Source organism: Pagrus major, chromosome 6 (genome assembly GCF_040436345.1).
Source record: "Pagrus major chromosome 6, Pma_NU_1.0".
Taxonomy (NCBI): Eukaryota; Metazoa; Chordata; class Actinopteri; order Spariformes; family Sparidae; genus Pagrus; species Pagrus major.
The window spans coordinates 26,661,836-26,680,873 of record NC_133220.1 but is presented as its reverse complement, the minus strand read 5'-3'; the positions used below and the strand labels follow the sequence as shown (position 1 = coordinate 26,680,873).

The window sequence follows — 19,038 nt, the reverse complement described above, 5'->3', positions numbered from 1 at the left end:
TAGCTCCCTCTGCAGTCTATTTAACAATGTGACACTTGTTAGCTCAGAAAAGTCCTTCAGTGCATGGTTTTAAATATGAAAATATTCTCTAAAGCTCTTAATACATAATACACAAAAACCCATTTAACTTTGGAATATTCAACTGATGTCTTTTATGTGAATACTGTTTCCTATAATACATGAAAATATCATATTGATTTTCTACAATGGTGGGGACCTACGTCATCTCACACGACTGTACTGATCAGTGATTCAGAAACGTGTAAATCTTGTCTCATTATGACCTCAACACACAGCGACTGTTCTAATAAAAGGCATTTTTTTCAACGGGCCTGACAGCTAATTAGAGCTGAATTAAATAGGCGTCAGATACAGCGATGAAAATATCTTTGGCACTTGTCCGCCAGTTAAAGAAAATGAAAATGATGAAAACTTAGCCTTGATAAAAAAAATAAAAGTGTAGAAAGAGTAGTTGTCCTGTGTATGAATAAAAATAACAAACACATTAAATAAGATTTACACTTTTTATTCTTATATGAATGTATACTAGATCAAAATTTGACAGTGATAGTTGAAAATAGGTCTGTATGTTCACATTTTAAAGTGCAGTGCAGTATATACACACACCCCAGAGAAGCATCACCCTCTGAAGCTTTAAGAGCAGCGCAACAGTAGCTTTCATCCCTCTACTGTAAGACACAAGTTGATTCCTGATTTATTTAATTTCAGAAAAACTAGGAAGCATTTTCATCTCATGTTTGCTTTGTCGAAGCATCTTTGTGTGACAAGTCAGGTTTAACCAATAAAGAGCCAGATGGTAACAATAAAAGTCAACTAAGTGAACATCAGTGAACAGCGCACAGAACTGGCTTTGCTGTGCTTATCGGTAGAAGAATCAACAGTCTATTGCTGCTCCATGTCGTTATCATTCTGCAGAGTTTTCATCGCCAGGCCCCACAGAGTGACACTGGAGACAAATTGGCCCTCACTGGACCTGTGGGACCCACTAGTGGGCCTGCTAGAAGTAGTAAGCGAGCTGCAGTGACTGTCTGTAGGAGGCAGGAGGTAGGGCCTCCCCACCAGACCTCTGCCCATCTCCACTGACACACTCCCGTTCTCCACATAGGGACCGTACACCACCTCCTGAGACAGGTGGGCTTTGGCCAGCTTCATGTGCTCTGTGGCGGCCAGGGTTGCACTTCTCTCCTGGTGGCTGGAGGAGAGGAGGTGATGGGGTACCAGCGAGCGCAGCTCTGGAAGTGGGGTGGGGGTAGAAGCTGGGCTCAGGTGCATGCTGGGAGGTGGAGTCTCTACATGTGGTGTTGGTTGTGGTGGTGAAGTAGGAGACGGTGAGGGTTTCTCTAACCCTCCATGGGGCATCACGCTGGGGAAATGCTGCTCACGGGCTGCAGCGTGAGGCTTAATGTGGCTGACGGGTTTGGGGAACGAGGTCGCTCCATCTGAGCTTTGAGGTGGGTCAGAGTTGTCGGTGACCGGGCTGTCAGCTGGAGCCCCCTTACAGTGCATGTCACTGTGCCTCCTCAACAGGGCAGAGCGGGTGAAGCTCTTTCCGCAGGCGTTGCAGATGTAGGGTTTCTCACCAGTGTGTGACCGTATGTGACGCTGCAGGTCCCCTGAGCCGACGAAGCACTTCCCTGCATTCATTTAGAAGACATATTGAGGGAAAAACACTATGCAATAATTACTGTCCATAATAAGGGTTAAAAAATACTCAAATATATAAAACTAAGGGAAGTTTCATGGGGTTCACAACATGCTTTCATGCGTTTTTATGCTTTTTTTTTCTATGCATCTATCTATCTGTCGCCAAATAATTTTTCTAAAGAGATTGATTCATTATTCACTCCACAGCAGGTAACACCCACAAAACTGAATGTTTGTAAGGATAAGGAAACTGACAGAGACTGCTAACAGTCAGGATTAACACAAAAATCTTATGCTTAGAGAGTCTAGTATGAAAAACATACACTAAACAAAAATAGCAGTTAAAATTTGCACATGGTGTGATGACCAAAAAAGGTTCCTCATGGCACAGGTCCATCATGTGTATTTAAAGCTAGAGGAACATGACGTGGATAATTTTACACAGGTTAGATCTCTGTTATTATTGTCATTATTGATTCATCTGCCTTTTATTTTCTCGTTTAATAAGTTTGTCTATAAAGTGTCCAATAGTTAAAACGTGCCTATTTATAATTTATTTATCCCAAGGTACTAGCATCAAATTTCAATCAAAATTTCAGTTATCTTACTGGTATTGGTATCAACTGAAAAAAATCCATATTGTGCATCTCTACAAAATATCTGCAGATTTAATTTCTGTCAACAGACAAATCATTTTAACCTAAGAAAAGTGTTTTTTTCAGCCATGTCCACAGTTGAATCAATGTAAATAACGCTGACTGAGACTGTTCCTTACCACAGGTGGCACAGCTGTGTGGTTTTTCCCCAACGTGGCGAGCCTTGTGCTTCAGAAGCTTTCTGTGCGTGTTGAATGATTTCCCACACTGGTCACATGTGAATGTCTTGTCTGTGCCGTGAGTCCTCTTGTGCTCCTTGAGATTACTCAAATTGTTAAATCCTGAGCAATGAGACAAGTACAGTAAATAAAACACCAGTCTTTTAATTCAAAATGAGTTACAATTTTCCAGCAGGCCCTGTGGACTAAGCAGCTAATATAAATCACTTGTAAAGGTTTGACTTAAGAATGAGACCATTAGGTAAGAACTACGTATAGATGGCTTAAGGAAGTAATGGAAAAGTTGGTTTTGCTTTGGGCAGACATTTACCTCGACCACATATATCACACAGATGTGGCTTCTCTCCTGTGTGGACCACTTTGTGACGATGGACGTCCCCTGATGCAGTAAAGCTAGAAAACACAGATCAATATTTAAGTTATAGGCAACTGTGTGTGTGTGTTATAGAGCTGTGCTACATTGAGAAAATACCATTTCACTAGGGCCTCAAGTCAGATGTTGTCTATTTTAATTCAGTTAGTCAGTCAGTACCAATTCTTTATTATTGTCTCAACATGTAAGTTAAAGACATTACTATTAAAGAGCAAACTTATTATTGGTATACCCAAAATCATGGTAGATTGCCTAGTTCTGGAAACTATCAAGCAATTTTTCTTAGTAAGGTGGACACTGAAACATACAATAAGCAACAAACTGGTCAAAATACCTACACAGAAATATAAATGAGGGAAATGGAAACATGTAGCATCCTTACCTTTTACCACATAACTCACAGATGTATGGTTTCTCTCCAGAATGTCGTCGCAAATGTGTCTGTAAATTCCCAGCCTGTAAAACAAAATCCGTTAGATACCTCAATATAATTTCCCCATCTAAGGATAACTGTGGCTTATCTGAATAACACACGAGACAATACCTGCGAGAAGTTCCTCCCACAGACGTTACACTGGAAGGGCTTCTCACCTGCAACAAAAATATTGTTTTGAGTCTGAAAATTTTGTGACAATTAAATCACGATCATTACTGAAATATATATCGTGTGTGATTGTAAGGTATTTATAAACAGTAAGTACCGGTATGTGAGCGCTTGTGCAGCTCCAGGTTGCTCGGGTGTTTGAAGATCTTCCCACACACCTCACAACAGTACTGCTTGTGTCCTGTCTGCTGCGGCGGCTCTGGCACACTTTTCGGGTTTTGCTCCTCTTGGTTCACAGGTGGAGGACTTGGAAGTTGTGATTCTGCTGGCGTCTCTGTCACCTCCTCCCTGTCTGCATTCAGGCCCTCCATGGGAGCTTCTGAAGCTTCAGTCTGTACGACAGACTCCTCTTGATGGCTCTCTTTGGGACAGCTGAGAACGGGTTCACTGACTGACTCCGCAAACATCTCCTCCAACGCCTTCTGAGACCGGAGGTAGTTGTATTTCTTCAGGTACACGGCCTTCTTTGGCCGCACTGGCTTGTTGAGCATGGAGTCTGCTGAGTTAGAGTTGGGGGTGTTTAAGTTATCTGACGGTGTTAAAGAGGACACAGGGTTCTTTTCAACTGCTGCAGATGTGCAGGGAGGAGTGGGCTGAACGGTGTTTCCTGAGCATACCGGAGTGTGGCTACCTCCCTGGGTGACCCCGAGCTGACACTGCTGCTCCTCCACCAGCACCAACGGGCATGGGCCTTGATTTGACGCGGCACTATTAGTCTGAAGCGCACTTTGTTTGAAGTACTGCCTACTGTAGAAGTTACGCAGCTTGTAGCCATGGACAAGCTGTTTTTCAACAGGTGCGTGAGTGCCGCTGGCTGCGTCACAGTTTGAGCTGCTATTAGGCACAGAAAAAGGCATCCTTTTGCTATGGTCCACGTCACTGCTGAAGCCAGGCCTCTGGGTCTCAGATGGACAGTGGAGGTCAACATCATGGGGAAGACCGCTTCCCAAGAGGCAGTCGTGCTCGGAGCTCAGCATGCCTGGAAGGGAAAATGACGGGATCTCCACTGGTGGAGGACAAGGCTTGAGGAAAGCGTTACACATGCTCTGAATGTTTGGAACCTGCAAACACTGAGCAATGTCCAGGAGTGCTTGAACATTATCTTGGTTGATGTCAAGATGGGAGGTGTACATGTAGTCCAATACTTGACCAATGCCACTGACATCCTGGATGATCAAGTTGAAAACCTCATTCTTCTGACTGGGGGAATTTTGGAAGAGAGACCTGGAAAGATCAAAGTTGTACTTTTTACATGCCGTTAGCAGAGTATAATTACGTATTCGCTGATGTTTGCTTAAATAAATATATGAAGGCATAAAGGCACCTGAAGTAGGAGCTGAAAGCAGCCAGGACATTTTTGTGAGCTTTGAAGCAGACACCTTTGACCACGAGCATGCAGTCACAGAGCAGCCCCTGAATCCTCTGCTCCTGGAGCTGCTGCAGCAGGTAGGAGCTGTGGCTGGACAGGGTGTCCATGGTCACTCAGCTGCTGGACCACTCAGCTCACACTTCTCCATCAAGGCAACTAGCAAAGGGGACACATCATGTTATAAAACAAACCTCGCATTCAGGAGATATTAATGATAGCTCTGGCTGGTTAGTCTTTGAAAAACAGGTTAAAAAGTGCTGGCAACACTATTCAGGTGATAATATTTATGTATATAATTCAACCACCGCGCAGGATCCACTGTGTCTGAGCTACGAGACCACCCATGCAAAAATTGGACACAAACTGCTGACAAGCTAACTAGGAAGGCTATGCTAACCGACCACAGCCGTAAGTTGCAACGGTGAGTTAACGCAGCGCCAAATCCCTCAAGAGTGACATCTTTAACCGGGAGCGTAAGTCCTCACCATTTAAAGTTCAGTCACGTTTGTCATATAGGATAAGTTCAAACCTACACCTGAGGTGTCCACCTTTTCTTTGGATGATGGGTCACTTTTCGAGTGTAAAAACGTCACCCCACTTCCGGGTACGACCCGTATTCCGCGCAGCCTAAACGTGAAGCAGATTAAATGAATGCATATTTTTGATATTTAGAAGCAATTATGGTGTAACATATTGTGCCAAGTCAACTTGCTGCAATAATTAAAGTCGCTTTACGTATTTGGCTCTTGAATACGAAAAAAAACGTGATACTTGTAACTTTGTATTGTTTCCACCCTGGTCGGAACTTTCGTTCGTGTGCATTTTTACACGGAACACTTTTACTGTAACTATCGAATGTCGGTGTGGTCACGTGTGTTTTGAAAAAGTTGATACGCATGGAAAAGCAAAACGAGTGAAACATCGCGGCTAACAGCCTTTATACGCTTTGATATCACATTTGCTAGCTCTGTGTAACGTTAGCTAGCTTTGTTTGGTGAACATTAGCTCGTAGCAGCGCTGCGGACGGTCGGGTCTCGTTTTCGCACGAGAATTAAACCAAATTCGGTTGAGTTACCATAGTGACTTTTAGGTGCGTTAGGAGATCCGGTTGTATCAAAGTTATCAAAGTTACAGCCTCGTCAAGCAGACGTGTCGTTAAAATGGTGTTCTTCACCTGCAACGGTTGTGGTGAGTCGCTGAAAAAAGCTCAGGTCGATAAACATGTGAACATGTGCCGGGGCTGCCAGGTGCTGTCCTGCATCGATTGTGGAAAAGACTTCTGGTAACGACCGAGCTCCTACTTTCTTCTTATTTTCAGTTAGGCTAACATATCCTCTTAGCATTAGCCACCAGACTCTCAGTGCTCCATGCGTGCTATGTCATTTCTCTGTGCATGTTAAAACAGGGGTGATGACTACAAGAACCACGTTAAATGTATCAGCGAGGATCAGAAGTATGGAGGCAAAGGCTACGAAGCTAAGGCGAACAAAGGAGATGTGAAACAGCAGCAGTGGCTCCAGGTAAAATGCTGCCAAGCAATGCCCACTGATGTTACAGTTCTGCATGTGTGCTTAAAGAAAGTTGTTTTTCTAACTTGTTTCTTCTCCTGCAGAGAGTCCATGAAGCCATGAACAAACCTGGAGTCAGTGCAAAGCTAAAGGATGTGCTCAGACAAGTCAGTAACTATGATAACGTCCCAAGAAAGAAGGCAAAGTTTCAGGTTGGTATAACCCCAGTCTGCACTGACAAAATCATGTTATATTGATCACACTGTGTGACAAAGAATTATGTGTTGCGTGCACAAACTAATCCTTTCTCATTTTTGATTCCTTTCCTCAGAACTGGATGAGAAACAGTCTTAAAATAGCGAACACCAGTCTTCATGATGAAGTGTGGGATATCATAAATGCGGCTGACAATGTAAGTTGCTCTGCTGAAAGGTTACACGTATTGTTGTTTGTTTGACTGCTTCTCTGTGCATATTAGTCAGTGTGTGTCATTATAGGGCGGATATGGTGAAAAACTAGTTTAAGTTGATTTAAGTTCAAACCAGAAGGAACTTAATTCAAAACGTGATAGTATTTAAATGATCATACCCATTTGAAATCATATCTAGGTTGTCTGCTATTGGAACAGTTTTGCTATTGGTAAATGCAAATGTGTTCACTTAATTAATAATTGCCGTAATGGTAATGCATGTATTAGAAGCCAGTTGGTCAAACCTCCAAGGTTTCAAGTATTTCTTACACCATTTATATGGCTGGTATGTAGTTCTGCTCTTCCTTCTCCTGTCTTGCTGTAATAAATTCTGTCACAAGTTTCACATGTTTTCAGTATCCCTGACAATCCTTGCCCACCTATTATCTTACAGGCTCCTGAAGCCCCCCAGGAGACTAAAGAAGCCAAACAGACAGCAGCTGAAGTAAAGGTGGACACTAATGGAAATGAAAACCAGAATGTCCATCCAGATGCTGAGAAGAAGAAGAAACTGAACAAACGTGAGCGTAAAGAGGCTCGTCAGCAGAAGAATGGGAAGGCTGTGAAAGGTGCCGATAAGACAGTTGCACAGGAGCCAGAAGAAGAGCGGGTGGGCAAAAAGAAAAAGAAGGACAGGAAGAGGAAGCATGAGGAAGATGGAGAGGAAAATGGAGATGAAGAGCAGAATGGGCACAGTGCTGACAATGAGACATCCAGCAAGAAAAAAAAGACAGGTAAAACTGTTCTGTACAGGTTGACCCAGGATCTGTTTCTTGATGCCATGTATTGTTATTAGTAGTTATGCAGCTTTGTGTCTTTTAATGAATGCAATTTCCATAATGAAATGAAAAAGTGGAATGGCTTAATGTTTGTATAAGTAGCGTTGCAGAGTTGGTTTGGTAACCAAATGTAGATCAAAATTTAAATGATTTATTTTAAAACATGTTAGTAGATTTTATGTAAGTGCTCAAATACACTCGGATAGTGCACTCTATTGCAAATGTGCTCATATGTGCTCTTATGTTGTGTTTGGAATATCCTCTTCATTAATACGGCCATTTTAAAAAAAAAAATTATTATTAAATGTTATAACATGTGTTAGTATTTATCTTCATATGTAACTGTTTCATTGCCTTTCCTTCAGTTGACCAAGCAGCAGAGGAGTCAGAGGAGACTGAGGATCAAGCCGTTCCTAAAGGTAAGATGGTTGACTTTGATTGACGTCTTTTAGAAATGTTGTAATGGTGCAAAAGGAGAAAGCCACCAGGGGTCAGTGTTGCTTCTTCTGTTGACAGTGAGGAAATGGACCTCTGTGCCCTGTTTCCACTGCATGGTACAGTTTGACACGACTCTTCTAGCTCTTTTTTGGTTTTCTAGTGTAAAAGATGTGGATAAGTACCTTGTACCTTTTTGGTATCAAATCGGTCCAAGATGCAATGTGATAAGGTGATACTTCACGTTTGAGCCTAAACACTGCAGATCACTGATTGGTCAGAGAATCATCCCTGTAATAGTTACTTGCACGACACAGAGCAACCAGAATCCTCCCGTCTGTCCTCTGTAGGGTTTCCCAACCGCTCATGTGTTTTCAGCAGTCAGCTGAAACGTTTGTCTCCTTCCAGTAACTAACAACCAATACTTTGATATCCTCCCATTTATCCTGTGTTTGTGTCGCGTTGAAGATGATGTCACAAGCCAGATTCGCGTGGTGTCGCTATGATGATCAGAATCTTGCCCTTGTTGCAATGCGAGTAGAGCCGAGTCTTACCATTCAGTGGAAACGAGGCTCTAGTAGGGGTGAGAATGTCTGGGCACCTCACAATTCAATTCTGATTCAGACTGCTATGATGTGGTTTTAAAACTATTATCAACGCATCAAACTTTTTGAATTTGATACATGATTTTTTGATTATTATTATTTTTTATGCCTACGCGCTGACGATAGCAGTGGCTGGATGCATTATGTTGTGAATGCGTCATCTCAAGAACTTCTTGAGAGAATTCCTTCAAATTTTCCATAAATGTGCACTTGGATTTAAGGATAAAGTGGTTAGATTTTGGTGGTCAAAGTTTGAAGATCTCAATAACCTCACCAAAGACATTTTTGGCCATTACTCAATAATTCATTAAATTATTAGAAAAATATACACAAATGTCTAATTGGATACAATTAAGTGGCCCCTGCTTAGAATGTTAACACGACACACGCTTATGTATGTTACGTTTGACCATCCAGTTGGTTCAGCCATAAGAAATGGCCGGTTTTACAAAGTTGTTTTAATCACAATGTCGAGAATTGGGTTTTAAATTTCCCATTATTGACTCCCCTTCATCAAGACATAGTCTAACGAGAGAGACTTGTGATTCGTATAAGATATTTTCCCCCACCACTAGTGAATATTCCCTCCGGTTAGCAGCTAATTTATGTTTCTAATTAACTTTCAGGCAAATTCAACTGGAAGGGAACAATCAAGGCAGTACTGAGAGCATCGTCTGACCAGGAACTGCCAGTAAAGAAACTCAGGAAGAAGGTGAGGCATGGAGTGATTTAATTACTCTGTGGACTCTGTAGTTCTTTGTTTGTATACCACTCCATTTGACCTATAGACCCAGTATGTTGCTCTTGTAAATTTAATTGGAGAATTTGAGTCATCTTGGTTCAATGTGATATTAAAACTTGTTTATCTTATTTACAGGTTTTGGCAGCGTACTACTCTTTCACTGGTGATGGAAATTATAAAACGGAGGAGGATGTGCTAGCACTTTTCAACAAGAAGATCAGCAACAATCCCAAATTTAAAGTTTTGAAGGACCGAGTTAGACTTGTAAAGTAGATACGTTTATCTCATCTGTCTCGCATGAAATGTATTTTGTTCATAGACTTTTAAAATATGAAGATCATTGTTGTCTGTTCTGCTCCCTTGGATGTTTTTGTACAGGTGACAATCTCAAAGATTAAATGATTTTATAACTGAATTGCGTGTCCTGTTCCTGTTCAGTTGTTTTAGTGATAGCAGTGGCTTAGTCAGCACGAATAAGACTCTTACAAATTACCTTACAACGTGTCAGCGTTGTTTAATGTATAAAATGACAATTGTGATAGACGGCTGCTCTGTTCCACATTCCAAGCCCACGGTAAGGCTGGGAAATGGCACCTTATCTGTGGGATTGGATGTTGGAGTGGGGGAAGGGAAACGGGAGAGGTGCACCTGAGGTGAATTTGACTCTCACACGGGACGAAGCTAATGCACATTCCTCGGCACCCCGAACGGGGTTCATTTGGCCAGGGACACAGAAGCTCCATAGAAGCAAGACGCTTGGTGTCAGCCTCAGGTGAAGTTTTAATGCTGTCTGATTTTCAGCTGCTAGAATGAGCTGCCTCTTTACCCTGCACACACACACACATACACACACACAGGAGGAGCTACAGGAGGAAATCTGCCCAGCTTTATGAAGCTCTGCTAATCCCAGCAGGTTTAACACAGATGCTCATTCATTACACTGCTTACCTGTAATTGTATATTGCATACTTTGGGTATTAGTCGAGCTGTTACTCAAGTTTGCTAGTATTAAAATTGTGTTTTCTAGTCCTCAGTGGGACTCAGTATAACTTAATGCTTTTGTTTTAATCCAGACCCCACAGGATACTCAGAAACACCGAAACTAAACCTGTATTCACTGTTGCAAAACAACAGTTCAACATGCTTTATCTGCCATTAGATATTACAGGATTAACTGTGGGGCCATATGTTTTATATGGGGCAGTTTCACCCCTGCACTTTGTTTTAACGGCAGCAAGAGTTACCTGAAGGATGTCTTCAAATAAATGGGTACCTTGGATTTTAAAGGAAGAATGTATGTACTGTAAGTAAGTATTTTACTTCAAAAGTAATAAAATGTACTCTTGCTCATTTCAATACACTCAGTTTCACTGCTTCAGCCTTGGTAGCTCTCATTAGCTTCTAGTGCTCCTGTTAGCTAAAAAATGCTAGCTAACTCTAGATTGACATGTAATGGAGATTATTCAGCCGGTTTACTGACTTTATGATCCTCTCTACTTGTGTTACGTTTACATTATGTTAATTATATTAAATTATTGTTTGAATCTCAGTCAAAAAAAACCCAACCAGAATGGTACTCAGTAGAGCGCATACCGCCTGCCAAGGCCCAAAAGTCTCTTAATTCAATCAAGCCAAATCCATTAAAAGCGATAGCCCTGTATCACTCTTAAGTTATAAACCAGCCAAAACTGCTTAACTGTAATTTAAGATCTCTGGATGTAGGATCTGCATCAAACTGTACTCACTTATAGATACCAGCCACCTAAATAAGCCTTGCTTTTTTTTAATCAACATCCATGTATTTTCCCCTGAAAATTACCAAAAACTTCAACAATGCATTCTATCTCTAAGGAAAGTGAGAAAATATTACTGGATCCGTCCATTTATCCTGAGTTACTTGGGTCAATTTTGGGCCGAGACCCATCCTCCATCCAAGTCCTGGATGACATACAAACCAACCAACAAAAAAACAGACACAGCTGAAATCATAACCTCCTTGGCGGAGGTAATAAAACACACCCTTGCTTAATGCATGACCAGTTGCTTACATCAGCAGCTCATAGTTGCTTGTAGTTAGCAAAGCTTCGATAAATTTTACTGCCGCCAAGAAGGAGAAGGAGCAAAAAAGTGAAAAGTCTATATAGGGAAGATGTGAAGGATTGACGGTGGGGTTAAACAGACGCAAGTCTTTCATTCAGGTGACCGCTTTTCGTAGTGAAGTTACGTCACATATAAGGAAGTTACAGAAGTAACGTTGTGATTTTAACCCAAACCACAATGTTGTCCTAAACCAAGTAGTTTTCGTGCCTAAACCTAACCAAGCTGCAACCATTTGACCAGGGCTGGATTAAATGAATAGATTACACTAGGCCAACTATGTTCAGTAAAAGTTACCATCTCATTTAAATGTTGCCATTACACAGAAAGCAGTAAACATAAAGCAGTAAGACTATTGTATGCTGCTTGTGCTATGGTAGAGAAGTGGTAAACACGACCAGGTATTGCTTCTCTTACTAATCCCCAAAGTAAGAACCCGACTTGTGAAGGATTGAATCCCAGAGTATGAGGTAACACTCTTATCTGGTGCATCTGCACAGGAACAACAAAAACTCATGGATGCAAAGTAGCTGATGACCCCATAACCTTTACCTGTTTGTAAGCAAAAGTCACTTGTTTCCCCTAAAAGTGACTACATGCTGGAGATGTCCAGTTGCCCTATTAGTTGTATTACATTGTATTAGTTTAAGATGTGTCTTATAACTTCTCACATTTGTCAGTCTATATTCTGTTGCCTGTTTATGATTGTTTGCTACAGAACAACAATAAAGTATTCACTTTTCTTCAGTGCACATGCCCTGTATTTGCCTCGTTGAAGAGTTTCCGATCGAGAGTGAAATGGGACAAAGGTATCAGCAGTGTCAGATTCTAGCCAGCGCCATGTAAAGGTATACATTCAAGATAAAATCTGGAATACAGCCAGCTACTATGCATTCTGCAAAGTTTATGAAGGATGAGAGCAAATTTGTCCTGTCTGACTTTCTTGTTCAAATGTCCTCAGTTACCCTTTTGTGGGTCTATTTTACTGCCAGCCTGGTGGTCCAGTTTGATTAATGCTGGACTTATACAGATCACACACAGACTTGGGTTATACTGTACCTAGTATGCAAATTATTAAGTATTAGCACAAGACATTGTTTTCTGTAGTAGGGAATAGATAATGAATCAAATAAATAATAATATTTCCCTTTTGGCAGAGGTTTGATGTAGCAAACGTTCACTGTACTAGGACTGTAAATGTAATGTTTACATTCAGTTTTTTTTACAGTGTGTTCTACATCGTTGGTCCTAATGAGTTTGCTATTGAATAACCAACAGCACTTTACCAAGTTTTGTATTCATGTATGTAAATTAAGAACAAAACACTAATTGTTTCCCATAATCAAAGGGGACTTTGTCATTTTATTTATTAACAATGATGTATATATAATATAAAAATTATATATATAATATAAAAATTATATAAAAACTATAATACAACACAAATAATAGAAAAATAATTGAAAAATAATTTTGCACAAAAGCAATGCAGTTATTTAACTTTTTGCTTCTTAAATACTTCTAATAATTAAAATGTAAGTTTGTTTATCTCACATATAGCCTATTGAATGTTTTTCTCTAGCTTCTTGACATTTGTTTTGCTCAATTATTTCTAGTATAAAAAAACTACAACTGTCGCTTTCTTCTGCGTCATAGAAAAGGCGACTCTGGGTCTAACAGGAAGTGCCTTCTAATTTCCAGTTAGCCTCCAGAGCTGCTGTAAGTTGATGACAGCATCGACACAATGCTTAATGACAATGAGCTCGCGACGTTGCGGAATAGATTTAAGAGAGATGCGGAGTTTCTTATGCAAACAACGACGTCGGGTGACGAAGACGAGAAGAGTAAGCTTCAGAGACATTATGATGGCTAACGATATTAGCCAGCTGTAACTAGTTTTCTGACAGAGCTAACCGGTAACACCTGGAGGCAACAGTGTCCTGAAACGTTAGCATAGCTCTGGTTGAGCACTGACATCCATACTGAAAGTAGCATTGTGTCAAACATGTACAGCTTGCTAGCTAACATAAATAAACAGTGTTAGAAAAGTAACTAGCTAACCTTTATGGTTAAAGCAGCTGAACTGTCAGCCTGTGAGTTAGCCCACTTTATACACAGACTTTTGCCTTTCATGCAACTACAGCAGAGAGATATCTGGTATTTTGAGGTTGTAGGCAGCTTGTACAGTGGACAATTGTCCAACTTCGAGGCCCTGACTGGCAGAAATCCAGCAATTCTTGATTGTTTTGACTGTGAGCAAACGCTGTGTCAGCTCAGCAACATAATACAGGGAAACTCTACTCCTCCACTGTCCCCAATCCAAGGGTCATCTCTCCACCAGTGTAAACCGAGAACTGTAATATAAGCAACAGACAACACATTTGTCGAGTGGTCATCCTGTCCTTATTAATGGCTGCGTCTACCGGTTTACATCGGTCAGTTCCGTCTGGCAGGACGACTTTATTATATCTTGTGTCCAAGATGGACCACTAGGCATAGCTTTGATTATAGATGTAGGCCAAATACTTGTCTAGGGCATGGAGTTCATTGTGAACTCTGCACAGAGTAGACCAGCATGCACTTCAGCAGCCAGCAACAGGCTGTGATAAATTTAATCAACCAGTAAATTATAGAGATTAATAGCTCTCTGAGAGGTAAGATTATCTCAAAGAAAGCTATCAGATTCATCTCAAAAGCTCCTTAAACCTGAAAGGTGGGGATTTAGCACATTCGGTGAAGGCAAGACAAATCTCATATTTGGTAGTAAATTCGACACCATACTACACTGCAACTCTTTCAGCGACTTATTTAAGTCATGCAGCGTGTTAGCGTTAAATGGGTCATCTAATTTATGTTAAAACGTGTTAAGAATGTAGTCAGACTTTTGTGGACATGTAATTTGGTGAGTAGGAATGAAGCATAATTCAGTAGGTATTCATTTGTTGTAATCTGCTTTTAGATCTCGACTTTTCTGAAGGCCTACTTGTGATGTAGCATGCTTTTAAATTATGGGTTGGGGCTGAATGAGCTGAAACTTTGTTTTAAAACTCTTCTTTTCTGTAACTTTCCAGGTCAGGAGGAAAAAGATGCTAAACCTCTCCCACGCTTTAACAGGCACTCCGTCTTCTGGATCGTAGCATCCATAAGTGTGACCTACTACGTGGATTTCTTACGCAACATCATGGAGAATGATGATATCAAAAGGTGACTGAGTTATGAGGAAAACACAAACATTCCTTGCAGATTTGTTCACTTATTCTCTACTCCCTACATTATAAACACTCAAAAGTAAATACATCTTTTTTTTTTAATAGCTTCAAGAAGTCTTTATATATTACCTACAGGTCTTGAATAAATGTTCTTTTTTTCCAGTTGGTGGTTCAACGTGGGTCTGATACTCCTCGGGATCTGTCTGTCTCTTGCCATGTTTTGCATTGTGTACCTGGAGTGGTTCAAAGGTATCAAGCACTACGACCAGGAGTACCCTGCCATTCCTCCCATCACTACCGCAGCTTTTATTGCTGCATCTTGCAGGTAAAACAACAAATTAAATAAACTGCAAACTGTGTAAGCTTGCTCCGGGCATGTCCTGAGGTGCCCTTTCACACATATGACTTTACAGTTCTGTCCTGTACCATTCACCATCCTGCACTCTTTAACTTTAACTTATCTGTTCAGTTCTGGTTGTCATTGTCTCTAGCTGTTTGTCTATTTCAGGGTTGTACACAGAGCATTGTAAACTGGAGTGTAATTCCTCGCATGTCTACACATACTTGGCCAATAAAGCCGATTCTGATGTAGCACTCAACAGGAGGTTATCCGTGTCAGATTGTCCTCGCCTACTGGAAATGATTTAGGCAAGAGTTGGCGCCCAGGTAGAGCGTGCAGGCGGTTTTAAAACAAGTTCTCATCTACTTCAGGTGTTTAGGAGAATGCTGCTGTGCTGTTTTTCTGTGACGCTCAACAACTAATTTGTAGTGTATGACACTTCACCCAAATTTCCATCAGCGTGGTAGTGAATAGATAATGTGTGAATTTTTGTGTAGAACAGAATCTGCCAAATTATGCCTTAGTGTGGGGCTAGCATTACCCACTTTGTGTAAATCATAAACCTGTATATATACTTAAGAAACATGCGTGGATACACATGAATCTGTGTTGATTGGAGTCACTCATAAGAAGAAAGCAGCAAGCAGTCAAATGCAAAACTAGTTGATCTGGATGCTTCTTCAGTAAAAGTGTCAAGCCTGAACTTGTTTGGAGTGATGCAGACTGGTTAATGTTCTCTTGTCGTCTGAGTGCGTATTGTGTTGACAATACAAGAATAAATCAAAATCCACTATATAAAAAAATGCTGGCATTGTTTAACCTCCCACATTCTTCCTCTGCAGCGGCTGTGACAACATTACAGCGTAGGCGGCGACTGCATACATTGAATATCGTATGATTGATCGTCCAACTTGTGCACATTTTTAAGTGTTATTGTATTTCCTTTGCAGCCTCAACATGGCACTGTGGCCAGTGTGGTCCTTCTTCACTCCACTCATCCTCTTCACACAGTTCATGGGCGTGGTCATGTTCATCTCTTTGCTTGGATGAATGTGACGGGTGAGGACGATACGCCGTCATTTTAATTTTCACCAAATGTCTTTTTACTGACATGAATAATGCTGCATTTGGCCTTAAATTGTGAACAAGTGAAGTCTTATGTCATTTAACATTACATATTTAATACCAATGCTTCATACTTGAAGAAGTTTTACTTTACAACATCATAATGTTGAGTTTTTATACACATATTTCGTAAGCAACGCACAAGTTGACAACTTCATTAACAATCTCCACTGCAGTGGTGTCAGTACAGGAAACACGCCTTCAAAAACAACTTAAGCACTTAAATCAAACACACTCTTACCATAATGGTACATTTAGAAACACACGCACTTAACACAGCAGCCAACATTTTTCAACATATTTAATGTAAGATACATGTTCAAAGTCAGCAACAGTTGTGTTTGTAAAATTAGGATTTGTAGCATATTTTGTGCTTATAATCACTGTATGTGCATATTTTACAAGATTTAGAAATAAAATGCTCCAAATGTAGAAAATACTGTAAAAATAAAATTAGAAATGAGTAATAATAATAAAAGAATAATTGAAAATTACAAAAACATACAGCAGAAATTGTAAGGTCTAGCCTCAGTCAGCACACTGTACAGTGACTGTTATGTTGGCATGATGGCCAATCACATTCCCTTACCTTCACCTCCCTGTGTTTAGGCAAAATCCTGCCTCAGCTCCGTAGATGAACTCATGATGACGCTCTTCATCTGCCTCAAGTTCAAGTATTCTCTGCATATAAGAAGGAGTCAAAGGGAGAATCAAATATTGCAATATGTCAAATATATAGATGTCATTATAAAACATAAAAATTACCTGTAACACACAACTATATTTTGGCATAGTGCTGAAAGTGTGTGACATTTGTGGTTTGAATTTTAAAAATCAATGTAAATCTGATGAGACTTGTCTGGACATGCTGACCGGCTTCTCCTGAGACCATGGTTCACCACATGGTCAACAGTAGTGACTTGAATTTCATTTAAAACTCATCTGCCTGGTTTCTCATGCTCCTGCCCCTGCCGTCCTGTCGTAGACCCACACCTGCAGCAGGTTGATGTACTTGTGGGAATATCACACAGGTGGTGACAGCGGGGCAGGTCAGCATTGTAGGGTCACTAGTGTTGGTGTGCTGAGAGTTTAACCATCTCACTTTATGATTCCTCATTGTTGTGTTTTACAAAACAAACAGTGACAACTGTGTCAAAAACTGTGATGCATTGTGTGGAGTGTTTGGCAAATGACACTTTGGAGTTTTGCAGTCAGAGTGTCATGAATGTTTTAAGTCCATAGACGACATTTTGGCTTGTTGCAGTAGGAAAAGCAGTTACGTAATAACAGGTGTTTACTAGTTACAGTAACAATTGTTTCATTTAAATGTTTTAGTAGCCATGACATTGTGACAGTGAGTCAGCCTGAACAACACCAGGACCCTCAAACTGAAACAACTAAATGGAATTCAGCCTTTTTTATTTAATTTTTAATTTTCACCTGTGCTTTTCCTACTGTGACATGAGAAAATGTCCTGTGTGGGGAAAAATGCTTCTGTGCTTATTTGTAGAAAACTGTGTAAACAAACTTAATGTTCCACCATTTATAACTGTGTTTATGAAACCAACAAAGTTTTTAAATTATTTTTATTTCTTGAGCAGTTTGTGGTGAAGAATGTAAAGATTTCTGCTCATATTCTGTATTTTTTTCTGAATAAACTTTTATAACCGATTTCACTACTTACTGAAATTATTGTCACTTCTTGATAAAACTGTAGATATTTGTTCAACACACACTGTACAAGGGGTCAATGAAGTATTCAGATTTTTACTCAAGTACAAGTACGATGCAGACATATAACGTGATTTTTTTCAAGTTAAAGGTGCAGTGTGTAAGAATTGGCCACCTGTTGAATTCATAATCAAAAGAAATGGGGGACGGCATACGACCAGAGTAAAGCTAATTGCAGCTAACTGTAGCTGCAGACAGCTAGTCAGCTCAGTTAGTCGTGCAGGTAGCAAGCTTGAGACATCTGGAGGGTGTTGGTGCAGCATGGTAGCTTAGAACCGGATACTAACTTCAGTACATATCTCTTCGAATAATATGTAGATGTCATAACGTTCACCCTGATTTGTTAATTATATATATATATACACACACACACACACACACACACACACATATATATATATATATATATATATATATATATATATATATATATATATATATATATATATATATATATATATATTTATAATTCTCAAATATAATCCTTCACTATATTGGACTATACTTTGATGAGATGTACCATCTTAGTGACTTTTTCCAGACAGCTTCCATAGTGTATTTTCTAAATTCCTTATCATATGGTTGTTTCAAGTTATAGTTTGCTTTTATCAGCTCCTTCATAGCCAAGAGTTGTATGTGTATTTTTTTTGCCTAATTCTATGTCCTTTCTTTGTTGTTTAAGGATAGGCTCTTGACGACACATTAAGCTCTAACCAACTTTTATTTTATATTTATACTATTGTGAACATGCACGCTTTGATTGATATATGAATTTTTCCTACTATGATGTTTTTTACAGATGTCTTAATGTTTTTTGTAGGCCCATAGTACCATATAGTCAGCCTACATGTTTCTGCTGTCTGATTCCACAGTGCTTTCATTCAGTGGTGTAGATTTGTTGGTCCAAGTTTGTGCTACTTAAGATAGTCTCCCCCATTGTCTTGTAAGATAACTTAAACAAATAGAGTCCTGCATTCAAAATCTGACTGAAGTACAAGTACATATTCTTATGAAGAAAATGTGCTTCAGTGTCAGAAAAATCATACTGGGTGGCTCATATTAGAGTGTTATTATCAGTCAAGCGTTCAATGAAGCTTTTAGTCAATCACACTGTTATTGATTTGTCCTCAAACTGCAGTGAGCTTGTTTGGG

At 40.1% G+C, this 19,038-nt stretch overlaps 3 protein-coding genes across 5 annotated transcripts; 2 read left to right on the top strand and 1 right to left on the bottom strand.

The window, feature by feature from the left end:
• Window positions 1-510: 510 nt before the first annotated feature.
• zbtb49 (zinc finger and BTB domain containing 49) lies at window positions 511-6,099 on the bottom strand. 3 transcript variants are annotated; one of them, XM_073468915.1, is made up of 8 exons: window positions 6,021-6,099; window positions 4,802-5,002; window positions 3,575-4,701; window positions 3,418-3,464; window positions 3,256-3,329; window positions 2,811-2,893; window positions 2,441-2,602; window positions 511-1,655 (listed from the first exon to the last, which is right to left on the bottom strand). In XM_073468915.1, exons 2-8 carry the CDS (start codon window positions 4,951-4,953, stop codon window positions 904-906), a joined length of 2,397 nt encoding a protein of 798 aa, XP_073325016.1. In that variant the 5' UTR covers window positions 4,954-5,002; window positions 6,021-6,099; the 3' UTR covers window positions 511-903. The 3 variants fall into 3 exon arrangements, with proteins under 3 accessions (XP_073325016.1, XP_073325015.1, XP_073325014.1); XM_073468914.1 differs by lacking the exon at window positions 6,021-6,099 and adding an exon at window positions 5,380-5,443; XM_073468913.1 differs by lacking the exon at window positions 6,021-6,099 and adding an exon at window positions 5,332-5,417.
• On the top strand, window positions 5,653-9,799 carry lyar (Ly1 antibody reactive homolog (mouse)). The gene is made up of 8 exons (XM_073468916.1): window positions 5,653-6,128; window positions 6,252-6,366; window positions 6,459-6,566; window positions 6,686-6,766; window positions 7,218-7,557; window positions 7,968-8,021; window positions 9,269-9,354; window positions 9,520-9,799. The coding sequence occupies exons 1-8, from the start codon at window positions 6,007-6,009 to the stop codon at window positions 9,655-9,657; spliced, it is 1,044 nt and encodes a 347-aa protein (XP_073325017.1). The 5' UTR covers window positions 5,653-6,006; the 3' UTR covers window positions 9,658-9,799.
• A 3,414-nt stretch (window positions 9,800-13,213) lies between these two features.
• Window positions 13,214-17,834, top strand: tmem128 (transmembrane protein 128). Its single transcript, XM_073468444.1, has 5 exons — window positions 13,214-13,325; window positions 14,553-14,685; window positions 14,854-15,015; window positions 15,981-16,089; window positions 16,765-17,834. The coding sequence occupies exons 1-4, from the start codon at window positions 13,226-13,228 to the stop codon at window positions 16,078-16,080; spliced, it is 495 nt and encodes a 164-aa protein (XP_073324545.1). The 5' UTR covers window positions 13,214-13,225; the 3' UTR covers window positions 16,081-16,089; window positions 16,765-17,834.
• The last annotated feature ends 1,204 nt before the right edge of the window (window positions 17,835-19,038 follow it).

Bases quoted from the DNA above. Each gene is read 5' to 3' on its own strand.
- zbtb49 (XM_073468915.1), bottom strand. From the start codon at position 4,953: ATGGACACCCTGTCCAGCCACAGCTCCTACCTGCTGCAGCAGCTCCAG. The intron at 3,330-3,417 runs GTATTGTCTCGT...TTTGTTTTACAG, and splicing joins GTGGGAGGAACTTCTCGCAG to GCTGGGAATTTACAGACACA. The intron at 2,603-2,810 runs GTAAATGTCTGC...CTCATTGCTCAG, and splicing joins GTGTGATATATGTGGTCGAG to GATTTAACAATTTGAGTAAT.
- tmem128 (XM_073468444.1), top strand. From the start codon at position 13,226: ATGCTTAATGACAATGAGCTCGCGACGTTGCGGAATAGATTTAAGAGA. The intron at 13,326-14,552 runs GTAAGCTTCAGA...GTAACTTTCCAG, and splicing joins GGGTGACGAAGACGAGAAGA to GTCAGGAGGAAAAAGATGCT. The intron at 14,686-14,853 runs GTGACTGAGTTA...CTTTTTTTCCAG, and splicing joins GAGAATGATGATATCAAAAG to TTGGTGGTTCAACGTGGGTC.
- lyar (XM_073468916.1), top strand. From the start codon at position 6,007: ATGGTGTTCTTCACCTGCAACGGTTGTGGTGAGTCGCTGAAAAAAGCT. The intron at 6,129-6,251 runs GTAACGACCGAG...ATGTTAAAACAG, and splicing joins GATTGTGGAAAAGACTTCTG to GGGTGATGACTACAAGAACC. The intron at 6,367-6,458 runs GTAAAATGCTGC...CTTCTCCTGCAG, and splicing joins AACAGCAGCAGTGGCTCCAG to AGAGTCCATGAAGCCATGAA.